Here is a 26,176-nt window from a genome sequence, read left to right on the forward strand (position 1 = left end):
TGGATTTAGTAAGTACTTGTACGGAGTACCTACTAATGCCATGGTTACTATATCGCATAGATTTAGAAGGGCCCCGCGCGCGGTGTATCCAGACAGTAAATTGAAAAAGTCTGCGTTCGATATTCAAATTGATGAGGAAGACTAAAGGGAATACCATGGATTTAGTAAGTACTTCGACGGAGTACCTACTAATTCCATGAACTTATGTAACTTTAACTTATGTCAAGTGTTCTATAATCTTTTAAGATCTATGACTTAAAAGATTATAGAACACTTGACAGTACTAATGCAAAGGTAAATAGATATAAATGTATAAATAAAACAATGCTCTTTGATACAATTTCATATTTATTGTGACAAATTTAATCAGTCCACAAAGACATGCAATGCAAAACTTACCCTATTCGCATTCGTCAAGACATAAAACTGATTAACAACTATCTTTCAGAATGTAACATTGATAACACTAATTTAAATAAGAGTAATATTCTTATCATCATACAGTGTAATGCTATTTCCACACCAAACCAACAAATGTGTTTCTCTCTATTTTAGCATAATTGAAATCATACAAAGGAAAGGGACAAACATAACTACTCAATACCCCACAATGGCATGATGTGGATTTGCATAATTCACAGCTGATATCATTTAATAAAATGTAGGGCAGTTTTGGACTTCAAGTAATCTAGCATAATACAAGCAAAATAAAAAAGACTTATCTTCCATTAAATACAACACTTTTTTTATATTTTTAATTCTTTAAAATATTTATCAATGAAGCAATAATATAAAATACAGACTTAATAGTAAAGAATATTTATAAAAAAAATATTATAATCACATTGCATTACATTCACATACACATGTTAAATGGCACTTGCTTAAAAGTACTTTAAACAGGCTCTTTACATGTAGATTCTGTCAAATCACTAATATATGTTCGTCTTATTGTCTAATTTCCCAATAATACTAATGATAATATATGCCAGGGTTTTTTGAGTTGTTTGAAGGAAGTAAATTAAATTATATGGAGAAATCAGATACAATGACGTACATATTTTCTTTCCCATTAATTGCAGTTTGGATTGAGATAAACGAAAATGTTAAAGTGGCCACAAACTATTTTTAAAAGTATTCAATCAATATCAGTGATACCAAATATAACATCCACATGAATTACTTTCACAACCACATATAAAACGACTGCATATTGTGGCTAACAGATCTAATTGTAACATATGTGATACAACTACATAATAGTGATATAATTTAAGAACTATAAGATTACCATTTCACCAGAGTGATGACTAACAACAAATTTTACGTACAAATGATGATATTGATTACTTAAAATATCACAAAAATAATGAATACAATTCAGCTGAAAAATTTTCATGACTTGTACATTAAATACCATTATAACATTTAATACAAATGTTTTTAACATAGACATCAATTAAAAATTACATTATTTACTGTATGTTCAGTAAAAAATATCTCTCCTTTCATATTGTACATACATTTAACTTTGTTTTGACAATTTTATTTTATGATTTATATGTTAACATAATACAATATGTTACTATAATGCTCAGTTAATTTTGCCAAACATAGTTTGTTACATGACAGACTATGCAAGTGACCCTTCTGCCATGATAGGGACCAACACTGTTTAATGAGTTATTTGTAGTATTTCTTTTCAGCAGCGGTTGTTCCCAAGAAATTAAGAAATTACTATAAAATAAATATAAATACTCTAATATAAAATTAGACCTGAAAAAGTTCCTGTGAAGGTCTAATTTCTGAATAAATGATTTGATTTGACCATAACATTTTTAGTGTGTCATCTGATTATATCCATGTTTGTAACAATAATTTCATTTCGTTTGTCAGAAGATCAGTATAATTCCAGGTAAATCGGGATCTTGAATGTCACTAACACGCAAGCTGTGCCTTTTGTCTGCATTTGTGCATCAGAGCTCTTAAAGTAAACTGCTTACGTGCCAGTGTGCGAACTTGCTTCAAAAATGTATCCAAATCAATAACCTCTTTCCGTAATGCTTCACCCATGTAATAAATGGCATCCTCCAATGTAGCCTCCTCTGCAAAGGCATTTAACAGCTGGGAGTATAGAGGAGCAGTAGTCACGACAGCCTCGTCAACATCAATACCCTCCTGTTCTCCCAATCTCTCTACAGCTGCCTGTAACTCCTTTTCTTTTTCCTGTAAAGTTGTCACATTTTTGTCGAGATCTGCTCTTTCTCTCTGCAACCGGGCTAGTATGTCCTCTAGTCGAGTCTTGCCTTGTTGCAGCTCTTGCTCAGTTCTGCGTAAAGTCTCCAACTCTGCCTGAGACTGCTGGGACTGTTCCTTGAGCCTTCTTCTTAGTTTATCTTCAACAGCTGACAACAGTGAAGCTTTAATGTGCTCCTCTGTGATAGTTCCACCAGCTGCATCAGTCCCAGGAGTATAGTTAGTGGCTGGGGGATATGGAGTTGCAGATGCTGCTGGTGGGTAAGGAGTGCCATTGGCACCTGGATAAGGAGAACCATAACCTGGGTATGGCAAATTTGAAGTTGTTGGATATGGAGTTGTTGTAGGATAGCCAGGCTGTGGGGCTCCCTGAGGATAAGGATAACCACTACCTGGTAATGGCATAAATGGGGAAACTGGATAAGGTCTCGCTTCGTTCCGCGGTTTGGAATACACTGGTGGGATTTCTCCAAAAGCACTAATCATAGCTTGGATTAGTTGTAATAAAGTGGATCCATTTTGAGACCATTCATGAAGATATGGCAAATAGATCTTGCCATTGTTATCGACATATATCGAGACTTTAATAGACATGTCCGGAGTAGGTTTTACGAAACACAAAGGCGCATTTAGAGGATGCGTGTCCATAAGCCAAATACAAATAGGAATATTGTAATATGCGCCTTTGTAATTCACGGGTATAGTCCCATCCAAGTGTAGTAAGTCTTTTCTTGATCCATTGTTAAAAACAAAAGCTTCCAAGCGATAAACCAAACTTTTGTATACTTGAATCACATTGAGTACCTCTCGAATGGTGTAATCTCGATGTTTATACTTTGATAGATACTGTTTCAAAACGGATTCGTCGTTTGTCATTGTTAAAACACTGGATGTGAGAGAATAAATGAAATGTTATTAATATAATAACTTCTTTGTGACACAATAGATAGACGTTTGAAATATTTTACAGAAAAACAGGAGAGAATATCACGTCTCACAAACACTTATTTCATCAATAAAATCTCAGACAGATCTTGTCATCCTGCTTGACAGAAGCTTACAGACATTTGTTTGACATATTAAAATCACTGTTGCAACTGTTACTAGTAAAAAAAAACATTGAATCAGGTCAAGTCAGCGCGGCCGCATATTTTCAGTTTCTGGACCAGGATTCCTGATGACGTTTTCAGGATAGAACTTCCCGGCCCAATCCATCCAGCCCTTATTCAGCCAGGTACTCATATACAAAGTAGCAGATTAACTGGCTTCGCAATCTGTCTGGTTTCTTTTCATTCTTCTTATCCTAGTGTTCCCCCCCACCACTCGCGCAGTGAATTGGCTTCGTGTAAACGCGTGTCCCCGTCCAAGACAGTAAGCCATTCCACTAGTTTTGTTTTGAATACACGTGTTCTTTTCCCAGAAGCACAGTCAGGATTCAGAAAGAAACACAGTACAGCCACAGCCTTGCTTGACGTTACGAGTAATATCTTAGATGCCCAAGATAATGGAATGGGAACTTTTCTTGTTCTCTGACTTTTCTCGTGCCTTTGATAGTATTGATATACCTCTCTTACTTCACAAGCTATCTTCTTATAGTTTCGAAGCGTCTACTCTCGAGTGATTTCGAAGCTACCTGTGTGACCGTTCTCAATTTGTCAAAATCTACAAAAGTAACGGATCTCCCATGGTTTCGTCTTCATCCCCAGTAAAAAGAGGAGTCCCGCAAGGCTCCATCCTTGGACCTTTGTTGTTCATTCTTTACATGTCAGACATATCTTACTCTATCAAACATGCTAAATTTCATATGTATGATGACGATCTTCAATTATATATATCATGCAAACCATATAGTGATAATTCAGCCGTTTCAAAATTAAACAATGATCTTGACCGGTTGAACCAATGATCTAAACTGAATTTCCTCCACTTAAACCAAATAAATCCAAGTATATGGTACTAGGCACACACACACACACATATATATATATATATATATATATGTCGGAGTGATAATCATATGGACGCTACAAAACGCAAGTAATACGTATAGCTAAAGATACGTGTTGCTTAGCAGAGTATCGGTGTAGTCGACGACGCGATGAAACAGGAAAGCTTCAGTCACCATTCAAGGCGAGCTTGGATAGATGCGTGCGCGCACTGATAAACTGCTGTTTTCGTGGTTAGTGACAGATAGACTTAGTATAGAACTAAAGAACAATGTATGTGTTAATAGTAATAATGTGTAGTGTACGACAATATTTGTGATTTTACTTAAAATTCAACGTATAATTATGGCAAATATATATATATATATATATATATATATATATATATATATATATATATATATATATATATATATATATATATTTCTTTTCTTTCTTTTATGTTCTGGTTATAAGCATAACCTGAATCGGCTTACTAAATTAGCTTAGATTAGCTTATGTGAAAATGAACAACATAAATTTTGAGCTATCCATTGGATTGGCTTATTGGATTGCCTATGTGGAATGGCTCGAAAAATCGCCTCGTGTAAATAGCCTGTCAGTTAATGTCAATGTCACGAAAGTACGTAGAATCAAAGTGACGTTCAATTTACATTCTTTTCTTGGCGAACTGCAAAGTTGCGAGAACGTCTTTAGGACGATTCGCCTTTTAATCCGAGTTCATCTGCTTGGATTTGTTTTATTTTGTGAAGTTTTCACTATAATTACTTAACACAATGCCGCCCAAGTTCGATCCTAACGAAATTAAAATCGGTAAGCTAGTAGTCGTGTAATGTTCCTCTCGGTGAAGAAGTGCTAAAATTACATACAGTGAAATGTTTTCTTCATTTATTTTACAGTTAACTTGAGATGCGTCGGTGGAGAAGTCAGTGCAACATCATCTCTGGCTCCTAAAATTGGTCCTTTGGGTCTCGTAAGTATAAAACTCGGGAATCTTCAATTTTGGTTTTTCTAACCTCTTATACGCGCGTGGCAGTCCTAAACATTTCAACTTAATGTTGATACAATGCTATCACGGGACTTCTTAAGGTCTAGTGGTAAATATTTATTTAAATTTTATCATCCTGGGGGGTGCCTCCCTACCAGGCGCGTCCTTCCGGTTGGCGGATGGAAGGAACCCGCGACTCAGGATCCCTCACCAGGTTCCCTGTCGCGGCTACTCCGATGTTGAAGGGGTCGCGGACCAGGCTATGTGACTGCCACGCTATTTTTTCTAGGACACAATAATAAGGAAATAAATGGAGTAACATGCCTTTCAAGGAGTTACGGTAAATTGTTAATTCAGTTGTTATTGTACCTAGTATATAATTGTATAAAGATATTTATTACTTATTTCATGTTATATGATACAATAATTTTGCAAGTTTTGTAAGACCTGTTTAGAAACATAAGTACATATTAAACAATGTGCCCTTTTTATGTATCAAGTGAACTAACTTTATACTTGCACTGCAGTCCCCCAAAAAGGTTGGTGATGACATTGCCAAGGCAACCAGTGACTGGAAGGGATTGAAGATCACAGTGCAGCTGATTGTCCAGAACAGACAAGCACAGATCTCAGTGGTGCCATCTGCTGCTGCCCTTATCATCAGAGCGCTAAAAGAGCCCCCACGGGACCGCAAGAAGCAAAAGAACAGTGAGTATATTCAAAAATATATGACAAACAAGAATAAAACTCATCCTGTGCAAATTTTATGTTTCTAATATGCTCACCATAAAAGTTAAGAACAGGTTTGTGTCTGTGCAGTAGACAATGTATAGGCCATTTTGCCATTGCACAGGTAAACCTAAGATGTGCCAAGTACCAACTCTTGTGACTTGTATTATACTTATTAATGTTCCAAAGCTGACCTCTAACAGCAACAGATTAAGTAGACTACACTATATGGAACCAAATGATTAATCAAAAAAGCAGGTAAAAATAATGGTACAAGATAATTGCCTCATGTAGACTGCCTAACTGACAATAATATTTTATAAATAATATAAATAAATAAATTTAAGAAGTTTTAACTTCTTTAATTTATTTATTCATATTTATAACACACTAGCAGCTCATTAAGCTGATGTGTTACTTATACAGTAAATAAGTACATTTATATTATTTTTTGCTAATTACACAGTTTAATTTGCTTATTTTTAAATTTCAGTCAAACACAATGGCAACATCACACTTGAAGATGTCATTGGTATTGCCAAAATCATGAGGCCCCGTTCGATGGCCCGAGACCTGTCTGGCACAGTCAAGGAGATCCTCGGCACATCGCAGTCTGTGGGATGCACGATCGATGGCAGAGCTCCACATGACGTCATTGATGATATCAACAGTGGTGCTCTTACTATTGACGAATAAATATTGGTGATAAGATTATTTGGCTATTTATTATACTTTCTCCTGCCCTACTTTTTACTATCTGTTCATACTACCTACATCCTATGAATACTGAAAATACAAAACAAACTATTGGATGAATGTGATTCCGTGCTGGAAAGTCCTCTCGTGTCTTCTCAGGCGACAGTGTTATCGTTAGTTGCCTTACACTCTGTCGAAGTTAAAATGTTTCCGTAAACGTTTTCCGTATTCTCATTTGTTCGAAAATTATTTAGTAAAAATAAACTTTAAAAAATACATAGATATTTGTGTAGGTATGTGTTTGTACACCTAAAACATACAACTATAGTGTTTACTACATCCTTTCGTTGCTGATGTGCAACAATAACATTTCCAACTAGTGTTGATGTCAGGTAGGCGGCCAGTCGCAGAATCGTAGCTTTCTTCATCTATAAGCAAAGACCAAGGTCTTAAAGTCTGTAATCGCGGTAGAAATTGTAAAAACGCTATGAGAGAATGGTAGGTCTGATAAATTTTAGATTTTAAAAACTTCTTTTTTGTATAATGACAGGGTGCCAGGTTCAAAGAAAATAAAAAGATTATTCTACCAACTTTTCAAAAAGAATAGAATTGCCATTAGAATATTTTAAGTAAGTAGTAGAATTTCTAGCTTTAAAGATATTACACACTGAACCAAAGATTTTGGATAACCTTATCCAAAACCTTTGCTTTGAACGCTCGAACAACATGTTCAAAATGACAATCGAAAACGTGCGTTACGTCAATGTAAATTAATAGTTTTCTTATTTATGTCCTCATAAAGTAGAATTAATTAATTAATATTTATTTTAAAAATTCTTTAGCGGTAATTTGTAGTCTATATATGACCGTAGAACACACATGTAATTATTTTGTAACTTACGTGTCGAAGAATAAATTGACATTATAAACTTTGTATTTGCTCTCAGTCACCTTTAAAATATAGAAACCCCACACCACAGTAAATTTCCTTAAAGGGACTTTTAATAGGTATGGGAATACTATATAAAAATATTGTAGAAAAATAATAATTGACAGTTAGTAGCTTGGTAGATATTTTTTGATAACAGTGGAGAACACTGTTCCCTCCAAGTAGAAATGTCAAAATGGCGTCAACGCAGGACGCTTGGTATATTTCTTTACTTGGTTTAGCAGAACATTTCCGTACATCAAATCCTCCTGACATAAAAAGTTGTATCCAGTGCCTACAGGCCGTGTTTAATTTCAAACCGCCGCAAAGGGTCGAAGCCAGGACTCATTTACAACTCGGAAATATTCTTTTGACACACACCAAAAACATCGACTTGGCGAGGACGCATTTAGAGCAGAGTGTAAGTTTTTTTGTTGTTATTTACGTGTTATGGAGAAAGTGGTTCATTGTCAAATAATTTTAGTTAATGTGGTTGTGTTTTTGAAGAGTTCGAAGTGTTAAGGTTGAGTGGAATTGTGTTAAAATGTAAACAATAATAGTGAAGTGGGTCACTTTGGTGTTTTGGTTGCAGTGGTGTCTTTCTCAGACCATCAATGGGTTTGATGATGTCAAGTTCGAGGCAGCGAGCGTGTTGGCTGAGCTGTTCGAGCAACAGGGCCAGCCAACTCACTCCAAACCCATTCTACGGAAAGCTATTGAGTTATCTCAACACAGTGTTTACTGGCACTGCAGGCTAATATTCCAATTGGCAGTAAGTATTATATATTTTAAAAAAGAATAAAAGAAATGCTTACCTGTCTATTAAATATTGTATAAAGTTTTTAATTATTTATTTAGAGATTTGCTGTTGAAAAGTGACCTTGTCTTGTTTCTCCGAGATGTAAACTGTCTTTCAGTCTATTGATTTTTAATCATGTCTAGGTCATTAGACTAGGGTCATATAAATTGTGAAAAGTGATATGTATATTAACCTAACTTCCCAAAAAAAAAGAGGAGGTTGTATATTCAAGTATATATATATATATATATATATTTTATGATTTTCTTAGATACCTCCAATTATTAAATGTTTTATTTCTATTTCATAACAAAAATAGTCTATCCAACAAGAGAGATTTAATTTTTTTATGAACAATCTGATATTAATTTACTCCCACAGACAATGTTATGATCAGTACTAAAAGTGACAATAATATAAAAAAATATATTCATTACAGTCTACAAGTTAAAAAATATTTATATAATATAGTTTTGCATAATAAATATAATATAGTTTTGTTTTGTAGGCAAAAATAGTTTTTTGTATGTATGTTTGTTGGTAATCTGATAACTTTCAAATCATTGGTCTGATTTTGATGAAATTTAAAAAGTATGTAGGAACTGTCAATATAATTTTTAAGTTTGTGGGGCATCAAAATCAGTAAAGTTTTGAAATATTCACAAAAAAACTCATCAAAAATTATTGTGTTTGCAAGGTCTAAATTCACAGTGAACAACTAGTATTAGGTAATTAAGTAAAGATTTCTTTCAGCAAATTCATGCCACAGAGCGAGAATATGAAGTGGCTAGCAGTCTGCTAGCAGTGGGTGTAGATTATGCACAAATTTCCAATGCTGCATATACCAGAGTGCTGTTTTTACTTAGTAGGGTTATGGTAAGGCATTCTATACATTTTATTATCTTACACTGATCATCATTGCAAATATGTTACAATAGCAGAATATAAACTTTTTGCAGAAACTTATTTTTTTGTTGACTTGTTATTCCTAATGAATTTGCATGTATGTGACATGAAGTGAAAATGGTAAAAATTTTCCAATGTGAGTGGAAATCAAACAACTCAGCTTGACTTCAAAAAATAAGAAAAAGTTATTTCCATTGTTTATTAACTTGCACCCAAGATATCTGCTCAAAACCAGAAGGGTGTGGGGTGGATCTCAAACAAGATGGTGAGAGAACTTAGAAAAGTTCAAGGTCAGTATGGTTGGCATACATACATGGCCTAAGACAATAGATAACAAAAGGTTAGGCCTTTGCCCAGCAGTGCGGTACATTAATAGGCTTTTAAAAGATAATACTAGTCTTGCAGTAGGAATTTATTCAAAAAATTAACATTGTTTTTTTTTCTTTCAGTTACTACTTATAGATAAAAAGATCCAAGAGGTTCTACCATTGTTGAACCAGGCAGGACACCTTGTTGACTCATGGACGGGCAGTCCTCACCAGAAGGAATATTTGAAGGTTTTCTTCCTTGTGTTGCAGGTGAGCTCGATACAGTAATGATTAACATATGATTCCAGAATGCTCTGAATATTTGAGAGAGTTCATGAATGAATAAAATAGTTTGTGAACACACAAATAATTTGATCATTTTGAATTAAATTTATATACTCACACACAAGCATTAAAATTGTCACCATTTAGCATGTCATTGAGCTGTGCGGGTTTTTTTAAATTCCAAAATTATATAGAGGCATAATAGGCAACTCAAAATTATCTTGGGCTCCAAATACTCTACCCTTATCTATGTGTTCCCAGTTGCAAACGGAGCTGTGACGCCATGAAGCTCGGGGTCTGTGTAAAAAATAAACCTTAAAGTGTCGAAGATTTAAACTGTGATTTTACTACTGGCCTCATGGCTGACCTCAAACCCCTTGATAATGCCATTATATCAGCTCACAACACTGTGTCCCTAGGATAAACTGTATTCAATTGCAGAACCACTCACCACATATATATAATTCTTTATCATGAATAGAACCAACAAAACAATTTATTTAAAGAACTATATTGTAAGACTATGGCAGGGAGTTCATATTCATAATATTCTAAAAATACACAATCTGCTGAATTTGCAATGCTCAATAACTCATTGATAAATAAGTTTCTTAGAACTCCTTGATCCCAATGAAAACAATAGGCTCATTAAGTAATTTTGTATTGCTACTATTTGCATTGTGTTTAATCGTTATACAAACTTAATTGGCATAATCTTGTCCTATTTATGGATATACAGAAAAACTCTTTTTTTGTTAGAGATTAAAATTGTTAGAGCTTTTATTTACCACAAGACAAAAACCAGCATTGTATGACGAATCCGCCAAAGTGTTTACTGATTTTTGTGTACAGCCGGAATAATTAATGAATGATCTTTATTGTGTTAAACATGGTACATTACATTACAAAAGGTACAATAATTTGACAGGTATGTCACTACCTTATGGCTGGGCAGGTGAAAAGTGTGAAGCCGTGTCTGAAGCAACTACAGCAGAGTATACAGACGATCATGGCACCCACGTGGCCTGATGATGATGGTGACCATAATTTTATTCATATTTATCCCAATTTTTCTCAGCTTCCAGTATACTGCTGTGAGCAAAAGCTCCCTCGATTCCTCCTTTATTTAATATTTATTTATTTATGAAGAGTTTCATTTAGAACTTATACAATATGATACCGCGTGAGAAAATACAGGCAACAGCTAGTAGACTATATTGTAACATAACAAACTATACTTTAACATAAAGCAGTGAAACATCCTATCCTAATACATATATTTTTTAAAGAGTTTCTGTTGACTGGCGAAAACTCCACAATTGAGTCTTATTGGGTCTTGTTACATACAAGCAGCTCATCGGCTTCGCTCGGGAAAAAACATTAATTAAATATTCCCCTAAACCTCCTTCAGGAAGCACTCTATCTAATTGTGAAAACCACATGAAAATCCGTGCAGTAGTTTTTGAGTTTATCGCGAACAGACAGCCAGACAGACGCGTCAGTAGACTTTGTTTTATAATATGTAAAGATGAATAAGACGATATATGTTTACCAGCCGTGTGCGGCAGCGCGGCGGGGGAGTCGTTCGTGTGGCTGTCGCGGCAGCAGCTGTACGTGCTGGTGTATCTGGTGACCGTGATGCACTCCGCGCAGGCCGGATACATGGACAAGGCGCACAAGTACACGGAGAAGGCGCTGGCGCAGATAGACAAGCTGGCTGGTGAGTGAGTGAGACAGTGAGTGTGGTTATCAGTGACACCGTGACACCAAATGGTGAATCGTAACCATAGCCCATAGACTAATGCCAGTAACACGGCAGAGGTGTTACAGTATCGAAGTAAATTTTCAATTTTTTTATACTACCAAGTAGGCTTGTGGTCCATCTCATGGGAAATCGCCGCCCATCAGGACGTCAGCAACATCCGAGGTATCCCTTGTCACAGTATCTTTAAAAAAGCAAACAAAAAACATGTTATGTAAAATGAACACTAAAATTTTCAAAGTGTGCTAAAAATCATATAGCGAAAAAATGTTATGTAAAATGAACACTACAAAATTACAATTTTTCATTGGCGTCCAAAAAAAACCAAATTGCGTTCTCCACTGTCGCTTGACTCGGGCCGACGTACCGTAGGTAGCGAGGGCGAGGGCGCGCAGACAACGCAGACAACGCAGACAGCGACCACAAGCGGGCCGCGCAGCGCGGCGTCGCTGGCGTGGCGACTGCGCATGGCCGTGGTGGAGCACGCGGCGCTGTGCCGGCTGGTGGCGGGCGGGAAGGCGCTGGCGCTGCACGAGATCGCGCGCGCCGCGCAGCTGCTCGCCGTCGCTCCCGAACGTGAGTTGTCGCCAGTGGCGGCCCCAACTAATATACAAAAAATATATTTCAATATTGAATACTAAATCTTGCCCGATGCTTCGCTCCCGTGGAGATAAAATATAGCCTGTAGCAATCTTGGATAATGTACCTTTCTAATGGTGAAACAATTTTTGAAATCGGTTCGGTAGTTTCAGAGTTTACCCACCTCAAACATACAAACTCACAAACACTTACCTTTTTATAATAATAGTATAGATTAGAAACAATATCCCACTAACAAGTTTTCCGATTGAAAATAGGTGATAATAGATTTTGTGGACTTTAAACTTAGATTGAACGCTCTTTCTTGCGGCGTGAGTGTTTCGCAAACTATGCCTTCCTTCTCGAGCTTACAGGTTGTAACAGCATTTGGAGTTGATATCAAGCAGACGGCCGGTCATAACTGTTCAACGTTAAAAAATTGAGAGTTGGAAGTGTAGACGGTCGCTGGCTTTTGGGACGAAGATGTGGTTTCGCCCTAGAACAGGACCAACTAAATACTTCCGTGGATATCATACTAGGTGACAAAAGGGACTTACAATTGGGAACATGCAGATAATATTAGAGTGAGAGAGAGCTGGCCTTGAATGAATGATTTTATTGATTTAAATGTGGTACAACAGGTGAATTATATAAAATTCAAACTCCGAAACTACCGAACCGATTTCAAAAATTCTTTCACCATTAAAAAGGTACATTATCCAAGATTGCTATAGGTTATATTTTATCTCATAATTCAAACGGGAGTGTAGCCCCGGGCAACATCTAGTCATATAATAAATAGAACATTATGTTTCCTCAGCCAGCAGCGCGGCGGCCCACACGCCGCAGCTGCATTGTCTGCTGGGGCTGTATGCGATGTCCATGAACTGTATGGAGGCTGCTGAGGCGCAATTCCACACAGCTATCAATGTGAGTAACATAAACTAATAGAGCCATACACCATTGCTCAGTCGCGCTCCGTCGTCGGCGCAACTTTAACTTTTTTATGAATAATGCGAGTGATATTACAAATGCGAAAGTCTGTCTTCACGTCTAAACGCGTTCTCGGCTTAATGCGTTTTCACGGCTAAACCACAGAGCCAATTTTAATGTTGGAATATACAGTCTAAATGACCCGAAGTCAAATATAGGCTACAGCGAGCGAAGTTGCAAGTAACAGCTAGTAAATAATAAACCATTTCAGATGTCACAAGAGCGTGACCTGTGGATGTTCGCGAAACTGAATTTGGCTATCGTGTACCTCCGCGCGAGGAGAGACAACGAACTCACGCAGCTCATGGAGCAGGTATGTTGGGTATTCGTATTATTCCACTTTGTTCACCTGAGTGATCACCCTAGGTGGGGGGTGAGGTGAAATACCAGGTGTACTTATTTCCCCTCGAACTCGTGAATTCACAGGTGAATTGAGTCGACTTTTTCAGTCTCTTTATTTACTCCTGGGTAAATTATCTTTGTGTAATCAATTTACCCATGTGATTAATTTAATTAATTTTCACGTTGTCATTTTGATTCAATTTAACTACTAGTAAATGTCACTTGTAGACTAAGTTGTCTAAATAAATGACATTATATTTGTTTACTTATTCATTTATATTATAATTCTAATTATGTAGTACTATCTGCGCTCCAGGGCTTCGCTTTGGGAATTTCGGGATAAAAAGCACCCTATGTGTTATTCCAGGTTATATTCTACCCATGTACCAAATTTCATAACAATCGGTCCAGCAGGTTTTGCGTGAAAGAGTAACAAACATACACACATACAAACTTTCGCGTTTATGCACGGACGTGCTTTTTTTGTCACGCATAAGATCTCTGATAACAGCTAAAAGCTTGTGTCAAAGATGTATTTTTTTTTGCCAAATCCTATTCTGTCTCTTGTGTTTTCTTATGCAATAAAGTAATTATATGAATTAAAATATCATGTTTGTGTCAGGTGCGTCCGGAGTCGCTGCCGGCGTACGCGCACGGACTGCGTGCGGCCTCGTACTACGTGCTGGGGCTGCAGGCCTTCTTCCAGGCGCGATACAACGAGGCCAAGTATGTGCAACAAGCATGCTGGAAGAAACCTTTAACGTTTAGGCCCAATATTTTTCTAGTTTATTCCCAAAAAGGTCTAGTATACTCACGAAAGAAAGATGGGAAAAAAATATTTGGCATGTTGCAACATGATGAATCAATCATGACGAACTTAGAATGCATAGGCATCCCCGTCGTTCAATATTTAATGCCTTACCTGCGGCTTCGCCCGCGAGATTTTACTACGGGAACATTTATTTTTCCGTAATAAATATATGTATGTGTCCCCATGTCCTTCTCTATATTTCAAACTAGATGTATGCAAAATTTAAGGAAGATTGTTAGATAAAGTGTGAAGAGATAACAAACTTATTTTCGCATTTATAATATTAGTTACGCTACAATATTATTAATCTTGTTAATATTAAAATTATTATATTTTTTGTGGATAAGAATGAATTAAAATGTATTTGGTTAGTTAATTTAAAATGTGTAATTCCAGGCGGTACCTCCGAGAAACGTTAAAAATGGCTAACGCGGAAGACTTGAACCGGTTGACGTCGTGTTCGCTGGTGCTGCTGGGCCACATCTTCCTGTCCATCAGCAACAGCCGCGAGAGCATGAACATGGTCACCCCCGCCATGCAGCTGGCCAGCAAGATACCAGATGTCCACGTGCAGCTTTGGGCTTCTGCTATACTTAAAGGTACACTTGCTTTGTTGTTCGAGAGAGACAAAAATATGGAAAAGAAATGGTAAGCCCGTCTAGCATGATTCAAGGTGGTTCCTATTATGCCGATATACTGTTTAAATGTGTTTCGGAATTTCTTTTCAGCAATGTTCTTTCCGAAATGCCAGTGGGTAACGTAGGGCAGCATAAGAATCAGGGTCATTGTCCTCTCTATTGGTGTCTTCTGTCGTCTGCACCCGTGGCTCGACACACGGGATACTGTTGGCAGCCAGGACAATCCAGTCCAGGGACATTGAGTGAATTTTTCATTGGTCTACTCCCCTGCCTGTATCAGCTATTTCTTAGTTGTCTCGTATGATATCCACAAATAAAAATAATTTGGAAAAAAATCTAATATCTTGTTTTTATATCCTATTGTTTCCTTACAGACTTGTACCGGCTAGCGGGCGACTCGGAGCGCGAAAACGAAGCGTACCAGATGCACTGCAACTTCTCCGAAGCGCTACTAAAGGACCATTATACCGCCACTCAAATGCCACAGCACCAGCTCATACAGTGGACCACTGGACCCCCACCCGCCTTACCGCCACCGCCCAACGTCACGCATAACACATAAAAACATGGATGTAGTTAAAATATTCATACAAGAAATACATCATAGGGTTTAGAATGTATAAGCCCCAACCATATGAGACTCAAATACAGAGTGATGAGTTTGGGGTGAGCAAAAGCCTAATGACAGAACGATACCATGGCGGCTGTAGAACTATGGCGACATCTGTCTAGCCACAAGTGATGGCACGCCGTCGCGACACACTGCAAGAGATTCCATAGATGGCGCTAATGGCATATTCTGCCATAAGTCTGAATCGCGACGTTGGAATTCGCAAGATAAGATGTAGGATAACTTTTATCCTTCATTTCAAAATATATTGGGCATTGATAAAAAACGGAATAAAGTGGACCTCCCTCAATGACGTGGCATTGCTTACGAAAGATGATCTTAGATCGATTTTTTGCTTGAAGATTCGACTAGTAGATGTATACTTTTATAAAACGAGCTCTATACACTGCCTTATCTAAAAGAAATTGCATTCAAAAGAAGATGTCATTTCATTATCCATTTTGTATGAGCTGCTCCAAATGTCTTATTGGTCGTCTACATAAGAAGTAAGGATACTAAAGTACATATTTATCTAGAGAACAAGAACAGTCAAGACCATTTGGAACAAGAGAATTAAAAAATAGAATTATCTGGCACTGGCAATTCCATATTCCATAAGACATTTTAGCATTCATATATATAGGTGTATTCAATAAATCTAAAGCCTTAAAGACCAGTGGTGTGAAGTGTGCAAATGACAATTCAAAGTACATCGGAAGTGACTTTTGGAAGTTGACAGTGTGGCCTAAAAACACAGACCAAAATAAGTGATATTTCACAGTGACTTAATAACTTAGTGGATGAGTGTCCATGATCTGATTAGTGACTTGTGTAAATGTGCGTATGATAACCGAATGGTTGTAAATTTGTGTAAGTTGCCTTCCATTGGTTTATGTAGTGGTAGAACTATTAGATTAATTGCACTGAAAATTTTAGAGAAGTTAATTTGATACATAATCAGCAGTCTGTTTTAAGTGTCTATTTAATTAACATATTTTACTTTCCTAGACCATCAAAACTATGAATACCCTAAAAGTGAGGTTTTGAGGTAAATGGCATGATTAGCGGCATCAGCCGACAGTCGAATATAACGTGCAATAAGGCCTCGTTCACACAGGCGCTTTTTCAACGTATAAAAATGCATTTAAATAGAAACACTTTTATGGCGAATATTTATTGTCTTATTTTGTGCACTGTGCCTTGGATTTTCAGTTGTTACGAATGTCAAGAGTCAAGAGCTTTTTTATATCTATGTGAGGGTAATTTTGCACTGGTGCAATTTGTTCTTGTTTTAGTATCAACTGAGTACTAATCATGCAATGAAGACTGTCCAGCCGCTACTTGCTTTGTTCCATAAATTAAATTACAGGCGCACATCTTACCCAACTAATGTAAAATATCTTGTACACTTTGCCAGTTGTAAATATCATTGCTCAATCTGCATATTGCCTTTTCAAGCTTGTAGATTTTGTACATGTTAAGTAAAATCTATGTAAATGTAAGTAACAATTGTCAGTATGTTCAAAACTGTTTTCGTTTTATATATATACTACGTTTCTGAGCTATGAAAAAATACTGACATCTTACATGGTACTTTGTCAGTATGTTGGACGTCTATAAATGATAGAATGCTCATTTACTCAGATGGCTCAGAAATGGACCATATAACAAAGTAGTCGGTGAATCTCCGAGCGTTTCGACCGCTGCGGCCGCGCCATCATTATGATCCGTCAAATGATCTCAGTTTTCTTGAGGAATCATTTCCAAAATCAATCATTCATAAAATTGACATTGACAAAAGTACAGATGAATGATTTTGAAGTCCGATTCTTGTCTTTGAAAAATTTGAATTGGAAAGAATAAAAAATTTGGAAAATTGCCAATGACGCGCGGCCGCAGCGTTCGGAACGCTCGGAGAACCATCCAGTCCTTCATGATAAAAGTGTATTAAATCAAAGCTACAGTCAAGATCTACACGGTTTACACGGTTGTTTATCACACACTTGTACTTTGGGCAAACGTGGGGTCTGCGAGGTGAGGGGCGGGGACGAGATCCATACTATTTTGAAATTATGTCAGTGGAGTCAATATCAAGCTGAGACTACATGAATTATTAAACTGTGGTATTAGAGTCTTTAAGAACAAGAAACCGATATTTCTTGTTCTTATAGTTGCTATTATATAAAATGATTTCTTATGAACTTAGACACTCGACTTCGCAGTCATATTCCTGACTTGGCATGGTTGAGGGTCGTGATCATTACGTGGAATTAAACACACAAAACAACTTTCTAAACTATTAATGTAGTGGTTTGCCATTGCCCTCTCCATTAGACACTCATATAAATAGCATTTAATGTGCAGTTTTAAAAGGGGGTTTTCATATAATACCATTTTCAAAGCCTACTTAAAAGGAGGGTCCTTCATTTTTCTTTTGCACAAATAAGTATTTAGTAGACATTTATCAATCTTTTTTTATTAGGTATTTAAGTTTAATGCTGGGGACAAGCCATTAATATAATTGAAACATAATAGGTGTTATTTTAACATTCTAAGTGTAATGCTTGGTATTTTTTCGATTTCAAGTTGACGAGAGGGCGAAGTGCGGGTTTGCATTTCACTTCTCACTATCGAATCGATTCGAAGTGAGATGCAGCGAACCAATCACATTTCGGTGTGGTTGTCGTTGCGTCACTGCGTCTTACTGCGAGTCGACTCGATGGTGAGATTTCAATAGCAAAGACGCACTACACACACAGTTTACTGTTCAGAATTTGTTCAGAGAAACTCTTCAAATTCCACACTCCATACCTGGACAAGTTCTTCAATTATCGATACCGATTGGTCCGATTGATAAGTTTTGGGTCGAATCTAACATACTCTCTAAATATAGTTATTTATTTATAATTTTTATAAGGTTGCAATGTGTTAGATATAACGAATTCATATAACCATGGTCACTTACTGAAATTTACGTAAAAATATTGTCGGTAATATCAGTTTAACGTTTTGACACTATGAGGTCCCGTGCGCAACACAAACGTCAAATTTTCTTTGAAAATCGACCTTTAACTATACCAGCGCCCCTAGCGGCAAATTCATGCCTCCAGAAAAGTACGACATTAAAATATTTTGTGATATCAGAAAGGCAAAATAGTCATATCGTCCCTTTCATTTTACTTTATGACAATAAATTCATATCAGACTCTCGTCTGTATTTATAGGTTGTTTCTGTGTTTTTTAGTGTTATTGTATAAAATCATCCTCGACCCACCCATTGATGTTATAATTTTTTTGTAAATTTAATTTTCAACTTTATTATCGAATGAAAGATAAGCAAACTTGCAAGGTTTTATTATAGCAGGTGTAATACAATGTTCAGAACATATGCGTGTATTTGTACAATCATACTTATCAACCATACCTTTATTTGTAAATCATATTGATTCAATGAATTGAAAATGTAAGCTTTTAGATATTTTGAGTGGGTCCCGTAAAATTAGTCAGATCTCATTCATTCATTTTATAATGAGGTATTAAGACTTATGGCGCGAATCGACAGAGCGAGAGGTCGATGTAGATTGTATGGCAACTAAGGGTGCCGAGGACCTTGGAGAAGAAAATGTAGAAAAACGCTCTAAGGCATGGGAAGAAACCGGGAAATCGGGAGAGAGCGCTTGAGTGTTGAAAGAGATATAGAAACTACGAAAGCCGCGATACCATCCACAGACATACTTATAAATATTTTAAGATCTTCAGTTGTACACTTAGCTGGCAAATAAATTAATATAATGAATACTCGAACTTCGCGAATTGAATGTTCGCGCCACGAGTCTAGCCCGTTTAAACACGATGTGAAAATGCTTTTTATCATAAAAAGTAGGTTCTAGATCTATGTATCACATTAATAATTTGTTTCTATAGATGGTCTTTGAAATTTTGAATATCTTCGTTATTAAATTATATAAGGCATAGTACAATTTTGATTGGATTACGATAATTAAGTAGTTTATCTAACTTATTTTTAGTATACTTTTTAATTGAAGATTATTTATGGTTAACTTATTTTTTTGGTCGGTATTAATACCATCTATCGAAACAGTGTATTTCAGTGATGTAGCAGTAGCATTATTAAAAATTAAGTGACTCTCTCGCGTGACTACGGCCTTTGTGCATACGGCTAGAGCTTATATATAGTCATACTGGGTTTATATACTGCTGGATTTTCATGGTCTATGGCCAAGCTTAATAATATTATACTAGCAGTTTAACTTATCTTTTTTGCCGTGTGCACACTACATTTATTTACTCAAAATATAATTATGTATCGACACTAGGTTGCAAAATTTGAAATATCATTATATAATAATGACAAATATATTTAATTAAATGCGAGTAAATAAAGTGACCATAAATATTATAAATAGATATCGGCTTCAAGATGTTTTGCTTATTGAGTCTACTTGTATCTGAAAGGCCAAGAATAGTACGCAATAGAGAGCATAATTCGTCGAGAGCGTCTTTGAAAATAATCACAACTAATTATTGGTAATTCTAAATTTTCTTTATATCGTTCCAATGAAATTTCCGATGAGATTTTTCTTGAATATCTGCGAGATTTCTCAAGGGGGGAAATTCCCGAGAGCAGAGAATATCTCAGCGGCACGTCGCTAATCAAAAACATTTTGTTCGGTTCATAGAATAACACGTCAAAATACTCTGATTTTCGTATGGTCATGGGATTTTAAACCTCCGCTAGATTATAATTTAATTGTAAGAGAACGATGCTGTAAAGGCAAGTAGTTGAATCGAAGATGCGATAAGCGGAATTCGGAGGTTCAGAATTCAAGGAATTACATTCTGACGGACTGATAATACTATTGTACATAATGTGTTAAATAACGAACTTGAGAAAGAACAAATCGTCTCGTATTTATTATTAATATTTTTCGTAGTGTTATCATCTTGTGCGAGCGAATGTTGTTGACGATACTAGTTAATTAATTCTAATGTTATGAGAGCTTGACGCAGAACCTCGCAAAATGTCATCGTGGATTTTGGTCACTGTCGCAAAATTTTATTTTCTCAAGAGACATTTGGTCTTTTGGGAAAATAATGACATTTTGCGCTCAACGCTACAGGATCGAAAAAGTAATTTCGTTATGTTTAACTAATATAAAATAATACGTATTCTATAGTAATGATGATAAAAAGTTATGAATTGCGATTTGAGAAAATTAATTTATTCCAAAGTGATCAACTTTTTTAGATTGGCTTTTTGCGAAAGATGTAAAGTGCGTCAAGTGTCTGCCGCGCCTCGTCTGTTTTGTTTCATTATTTAATTTTCAATGGTCACAATACCGTCGTCGAATATAGCCATGTCCATATATTATTTTTGTAAAATAGCATACGAGAGGATCGCTACCTCTGTTCATGATTTAAACACATTCGATTCATTATATTTAATGTGACCACACACCAGGCATGCGATTCGGCGGTTTTATTACATATATATTTTTTATTTTGAATAATTCCCTTACTAACAGTTAGGTGTGGCCTTAATAGGGGTACATTTGCTGTTGTTAATATGTAAATAAAAGTTGAATTATTGTAAATAATAAAAATTATAAAATATATGTTTTTTGCTAACAAAGTATTTTTATTTAGAAATAGAAACGTACTTCAGTGTTTAAAACGTTCACTATTTCCGTTGCAGCCAATCGCATGAAGTAATACTTGAGATTGCTTAGGATATCTGCAATGAAAAGCGGGATCTTTACGAACACTGTTTGATGTACTGTAGTATAGTACAGTATCATTTGCTTCCTCAAGTTGCATATTACACCAATATCCATTTCTTCGGTTTCCATCGCGTATTTATCTGCTCCTGTCTTGGTTTTATATTATTTATATAAAGTAAATTAAAGGACCTATTCAAGCACACAGGATTTTGACTTTGACGCTAGTTTTAATGCCAAGTGTAACACATGATTTACACAGAAAAAAGTTCCAGTATAAAATACGAAAGATCATTTGCATAAAACGCACAGATATAAAAACATTACGTTGAATAAAACGTTGCCTTCCTGCCTTGTAGCCTACACGGAGAAAGGAAAAAGAGGTAGTTTTTAATTTTACCGACAGCACAAAGCAAGGAGGGTATCTTGTATGTTCAAGTAGGCCTAATCACGGTTTTGGGAGTCGATAACAAATCGATAAACGCTACACTACCACTCCTTGTCAGAATCGAACCACTTAAAGCTGTGCCACGTCTGTGAGACTTTCATTATGCGGACATCACATTATGCTATATCAGTTAGTAGATATTGTAAATTTTCAAACAGTAACTAAGTACATAAGTAAGATAACATCATAGTGTGTTTCTCGTTTAATAAGATATTCCACTTAATTAAAGTTGCAAGAATATTCGCTGCAAACGGAAAACTCTCCCCCGGACGGCACGGAGTAGTGTTTGGGGTCGGGCGCCAGGTTGTTCTTCCTGTAGAACGTGTCCCGCAAGATGGCGCAGCGGCCGCGGTTGACGTCGCGCGCGCGCAGCCGCGACTGCTTCTGCTGCCAGCCGTAGTCCCAACTTGTCACTATACGGAAGTAGAATCTGGAAATTATACAGCATTACCTCTTTATCACATAAACAAAGGCCGTCACGGCTTCGCTAGCTTAAAAAAAAAGTATATGTTAGTTCTGACGATTTCGTCTATCTATGTGGCAAATTTAATCCAAATCGGCCCAGCAATTTTTGAGTTTATTCATTATAAACAAAAACACAAATCTTTACTCTTTTCTTTATAATGAGAGTTTAGAACTAAGTATTAAGTAGTATGGATATTGATTGCACAGTGTGGTAGACAGAGCATGAATTGAAGGCTACGTTTTACTGAATAACGACATGTTAACCCGTCTACTATAATAAATAATAGTCGTTCGTCGCGAACGTAGACCTCGCGAACACAATATTTTTTTACAAAATTGTGAATATTTCAAAAACGGCTTAGCGATTTTGTTGCCCCACGAACTTAAAAATTCAATTGACAGATCCTACATACCTTTTAAATTTCATCATAATCGGACCAACGGTTCGAAAGTTATACAAACATACATACAAAAATGTATTTTTGCCCCAAGTAGAATGTGAGACCCTCGCTTCGCTCGCTCGGTCAATTAGAAAAAATAATAAAAAAATATACAAGATGAAGGGTAAATTAATGTATAGGTCTTCGAAACTACTGACCACTTTCCAAAAATACTTTCACCATTAGTAAGCTACAGCAGTAGAAAATTTTTATCCCGGGGGTCAAATAAGTTTTATATTTAGAACTTGAGTCAAGTCAAGGATCTCATCTGCCTTTTCATTATGTAGTACTATCATCAAAATACTTCAAATACATAAATCTATGGCGTTCCCCAAGGGACTGGGGAACGACCTATGACACTAGGATCGACCGCTTTTGACGACCTCGATGGAGCTCGGTGCTTGCCTCTGAACCGAGAGGTCCCGGGTTCGATCCCCGGTCGGGTCATGATGGAAAATGATCTTTTTCTGATTGGTCCGGGCTTTGGATGTTTATCTATATATATATATATATATATATCTATGTATATGTTATAAAATATAGTAACGTTGAGTTAGTATCCCATAACACAAGTCTCGAACTTACTTTGGGGCAAGCTCAATCTGTGTGATTTGTCCTAATTTTGTACGAAAGTTTGTATGTTGAAATTAATTGTGCTTACTTGTCATCTGGCGCCTTCTTGTTCCTCGCCTTGAGGTATTTCTCAGCCGCGCCCTTCTCCGTGCTGTTGTACAGCAAGTCCAGGATCTCAGGCTCTATGGGAGTCATCAAACTGTCGTCATCACCTCGTGATTCGATGTCATGCGACGGGATCACTTTCGGAACCGCTGCTTTTTCATCTAATATCTGTAATTTTCATCCCCGTTGCAAAGATATGTCACGAGTGTTGAAAGCTTACGACTTTTAGTAGCCTTAAATTGATGTACCTATAGATGATTTGATGAAGAATATGCTGAGTTTTAAAATAAAATCATCTTCAGTTTTTCCGAAATTATAAAGTTTTTATATTCCTTTATTATAACGGGTATTTGAGTGTCTTTGTTTGTTGAATGAATAAATGAATGAATGTTTGTTGGCAAGTAACAGGACTTACATTTGTTTTTAGTAGCCAATGCTAATAAACTACGTTAGTAAAGACAATTAGATTGTTTTAAAGTGGCCATTGTTGAGTTGGATAGTTGAAAATATACACAGATGAGATTTGAACAATGATTATTTTTTACCTTAAGTTTCATTAATGTCCAGCGCATAGACATACCATTACATGGTTTTAGGTGTTAGTGTTTAAAATTATTTTTGTTAAATTAATGAAAGAAATAAATAAAATAACTATACAATTTAAAAGATTCGAGCGGAATTTTCCCGCTTGCCTGACGTCAACCTTCTTGGGAATTCTATTGTTGCCTGTCAGATGACAGGCAACAATAGGCAAAAGGGAGTCTTGGCAGATGCCAAGACTCCCTTTATAGTCGCGTCGTACGACTATAGGAGCATATGGAGTGGTCCTTTTTAGGGCGGGAACACACGCCTCTCCCTAAAAACACTCATTAACTATATCTATACAATGTAAATTTATACATTTGCATTAGTTGGTCTACATGCTCAGTCCATGATACTGAACCATTTTTTCGTGTGGGAATTGCGAAAAAAGTATCAGCTTTAACATATAAAATCAAATATGTATGATGGATGTACAGCGCATAGACATACCATTTCATGGTTTTAGGTGTTAGTGTTTAAAATTATTTTTGTTAAATTAATGAAAGAAATAAGTAAAATAAAAACGAAGGTGTTTATGTTTCACCAAATGGAGTCATTTGGTGTTAAAATATCTTACAGCCAACATCTCCTCAGTGAGTGCAATGGAAGCGTCGACTTCTCGTGCTTGTTTCTCTTTATTGTCCAACAAAGCCTTCATCAGGTTCTCCTGGTACCAGCGCCTGATACGGCGCTTGGACCTGTTCTCGGCGTCAGCGTAGAATCCGTGCGACATCTTGGCTTTTAAATTAGACCTTAGATACTCGGACACAAGACGCAAAGTCGATAGAAGTCCAGGTAAACACTATTGGCATTTAACACCCAGCTAACTAGTTCATACTTTCAAAATTTCAAGAATTTTTCAAAGAAATTTTCGAATTTTAAACAAAACGGGATTTTCGTAACGGAGAATTTAGACAAATTTGAGATTATTTTTGTTGGATACCTAAATGTCACTCATGATTGATTGGATTGATTAAGTACCATAGATTTAGAAGGGCCCGTATACCCTATCTCTGTTGATTACAATAATTCAATCATGAATATAATTTAGACTTAAATCAATGACAAATATTTTTATGGCAATATTTTGTGAAGTGTCTTTGGAGAAATCCATAAAAATAGGTATACAAATGTTTCAACGCCGTTGAAATAACTACTGCGCAGATTTAGAAGGAATTTGTAATTTGACGATGAAGTTAATGAACCGACCGAAATATAATAAAGTGGTTTCACTATAATATATTTTTGTCGGATGTCTCCTCTGTCGAACCCACTAACAGACGTGTTAAAATTTTATTGTGAAAACTGAAAATAAAACGAGGTGGTAATATGGATTTCCTCTATTTATGGGTATTTTTCTGTGATCCAGGATCACAAGAGCTTCCAAACACGACTTTGTTTTGGAAATTATTAACAAACCCAAAATCACATCATACAATTTATTCAAAATCAACATTTATATTTATAACACTCAATCACAAACCGATTCGAACACATAGGAATGTTACATATTTACAAATTAAATTACCTATTAAGATCAACATTGGCTATATACTCTAAAGCCGCGTAATAACTTATATACTCTATCTCATCTTCGCATGTTCCGCTTGCATTTGGGGCTGTGACGCCGCGAAACCCGGGGTCAGCGTACAAAATAAAAATTACAATTTAAAAGATTCGAGCGGAATTTTCCCGCTTGCCTGACGTCAACCTTCTTGGGAATTCTATTGTTGCCTGTCATCTGCCAAGACTCCCTTTATAGTCGCGTCGTACGACTATAGGAGCATATGGAGTGGTCCTTTTTAGGGCGGGAACACACGCCTCTCCCTAAAAACACTCATTAACTATATCTATACAATGTAAATTTATACATTTGCATTAGTTGGTCTACATGCTCAGTCCATGATACTGAACCATTTTTTCGTGTGGGAATTGCGAAAAAAGTATCAGCTTTAACATATAAAATCAAATATGTATGATGGATGTACAGCGCATAGACATACCATTTCATGGTTTTAGGTGTTAGTGTTTAAAATTATTTTTGTTAAATTAATGAAAGAAATAAGTAAAATAAAAACGAAGGTGTTTATGTTTCACCAAATGGAGTCATTTGGTGTTAAAATATCTTACAGCCAACATCTCCTCAGTGAGTGCAATGGAAGCGTCGACTTCTCGTGCTTGTTTCTCTTTATTGTCCAACAAAGCCTTCATCAGGTTCTCCTGGTACCAGCGCCTGATACGGCGCTTGG

At 36.3% G+C, this 26,176-nt stretch overlaps 4 protein-coding genes across 4 annotated transcripts; 2 read left to right on the plus strand and 2 right to left on the minus strand.

Moving 5' to 3' along the window:
* Window positions 1–330: 330 nt before the first annotated feature.
* On the minus strand, window positions 331–3,302 carry TSG101 (Tumor susceptibility gene 101). Its single transcript, XM_053758732.2, has one exon. The coding sequence runs from the start codon at window positions 3,130–3,132 to the stop codon at window positions 1,939–1,941; it is 1,194 nt and encodes a 397-aa protein (XP_053614707.1). The 5' UTR covers window positions 3,133–3,302; the 3' UTR covers window positions 331–1,938.
* A 1,540-nt stretch (window positions 3,303–4,842) lies between these two features.
* On the plus strand, window positions 4,843–6,633 carry RpL12 (Ribosomal protein L12). The gene is made up of 4 exons (XM_053758931.2): window positions 4,843–5,015; window positions 5,102–5,175; window positions 5,718–5,898; window positions 6,413–6,633. The coding sequence occupies exons 1-4, from the start codon at window positions 4,979–4,981 to the stop codon at window positions 6,613–6,615; spliced, it is 495 nt and encodes a 164-aa protein (XP_053614906.1). The 5' UTR covers window positions 4,843–4,978; the 3' UTR covers window positions 6,616–6,633.
* Window positions 6,634–7,720: 1,087 nt separating this feature from the next.
* Mau2 (Mau2 sister chromatid cohesion factor) lies at window positions 7,721–21,229 on the plus strand. The gene is made up of 12 exons (XM_053759135.2): window positions 7,721–7,964; window positions 8,136–8,315; window positions 9,096–9,218; window positions 9,698–9,826; window positions 10,770–10,878; window positions 11,397–11,561; window positions 11,976–12,179; window positions 13,003–13,112; window positions 13,387–13,488; window positions 14,140–14,243; window positions 14,725–14,927; window positions 15,341–21,229. Exons 1-12 carry the CDS (start codon window positions 7,740–7,742, stop codon window positions 15,526–15,528), a joined length of 1,842 nt encoding a protein of 613 aa, XP_053615110.1. The 5' UTR covers window positions 7,721–7,739; the 3' UTR covers window positions 15,529–21,229.
* Window positions 21,230–21,949: 720 nt separating this feature from the next.
* On the minus strand, window positions 21,950–24,902 carry LOC128677957 (uncharacterized). The gene is made up of 3 exons (XM_053759139.2): window positions 24,505–24,902; window positions 23,329–23,513; window positions 21,950–22,192 (listed from the first exon to the last, which is right to left on the minus strand). Exons 1-3 carry the CDS (start codon window positions 24,658–24,660, stop codon window positions 21,982–21,984), a joined length of 552 nt encoding a protein of 183 aa, XP_053615114.1. The 5' UTR covers window positions 24,661–24,902; the 3' UTR covers window positions 21,950–21,981.
* Window positions 24,903–26,176: the final 1,274 nt, after the last annotated feature.

The sequence above is a fragment of the Plodia interpunctella genome, chromosome 18, assembly GCF_027563975.2.
Source record: "Plodia interpunctella isolate USDA-ARS_2022_Savannah chromosome 18, ilPloInte3.2, whole genome shotgun sequence".
Lineage (NCBI taxonomy): Eukaryota > Metazoa > Arthropoda > Insecta > Lepidoptera > Pyralidae > Plodia > Plodia interpunctella.

Excerpts from the sequence above, each read along its gene's own strand:
- TSG101 (XM_053758732.2), bottom strand. The coding sequence starts at position 3,132 with ATGACAAACGACGAATCCGTTTTGAAACAGTATCTATCAAAGTATAAA.
- RpL12 (XM_053758931.2), top strand. The coding sequence starts at position 4,979 with ATGCCGCCCAAGTTCGATCCTAACGAAATTAAAATCG. Across the intron at positions 5,016-5,101 it reads TCCTAACGAAATTAAAATCG|TTAACTTGAGATGCGTCGGT; the intron begins GTAAGCTAGTAG and ends TTTATTTTACAG. Across the intron at positions 5,176-5,717 it reads AAATTGGTCCTTTGGGTCTC|TCCCCCAAAAAGGTTGGTGA; the intron begins GTAAGTATAAAA and ends CTTGCACTGCAG.
- Mau2 (XM_053759135.2), top strand. The coding sequence starts at position 7,740 with ATGGCGTCAACGCAGGACGCTTGGTATATTTCTTTACTTGGTTTAGCA. Across the intron at positions 8,316-9,095 it reads GGCTAATATTCCAATTGGCA|CAAATTCATGCCACAGAGCG; the intron begins GTAAGTATTATA and ends GATTTCTTTCAG. Across the intron at positions 14,244-14,724 it reads GCGCGATACAACGAGGCCAA|GCGGTACCTCCGAGAAACGT; the intron begins GTATGTGCAACA and ends GTGTAATTCCAG.
- LOC128677957 (XM_053759139.2), bottom strand. The coding sequence starts at position 24,660 with ATGTCGCACGGATTCTACGCTGACGCCGAGAACAGGTCCAAGCGCCGT. Across the intron at positions 23,514-24,504 it reads TCACTGAGGAGATGTTGGCT|ATATTAGATGAAAAAGCAGC; the intron begins GTAAGATATTTT and ends TGAAAATTACAG. Across the intron at positions 22,193-23,328 it reads AAGAAGGCGCCAGATGACAA|ATTCTACTTCCGTATAGTGA; the intron begins GTAAGCACAATT and ends TATAATTTCCAG.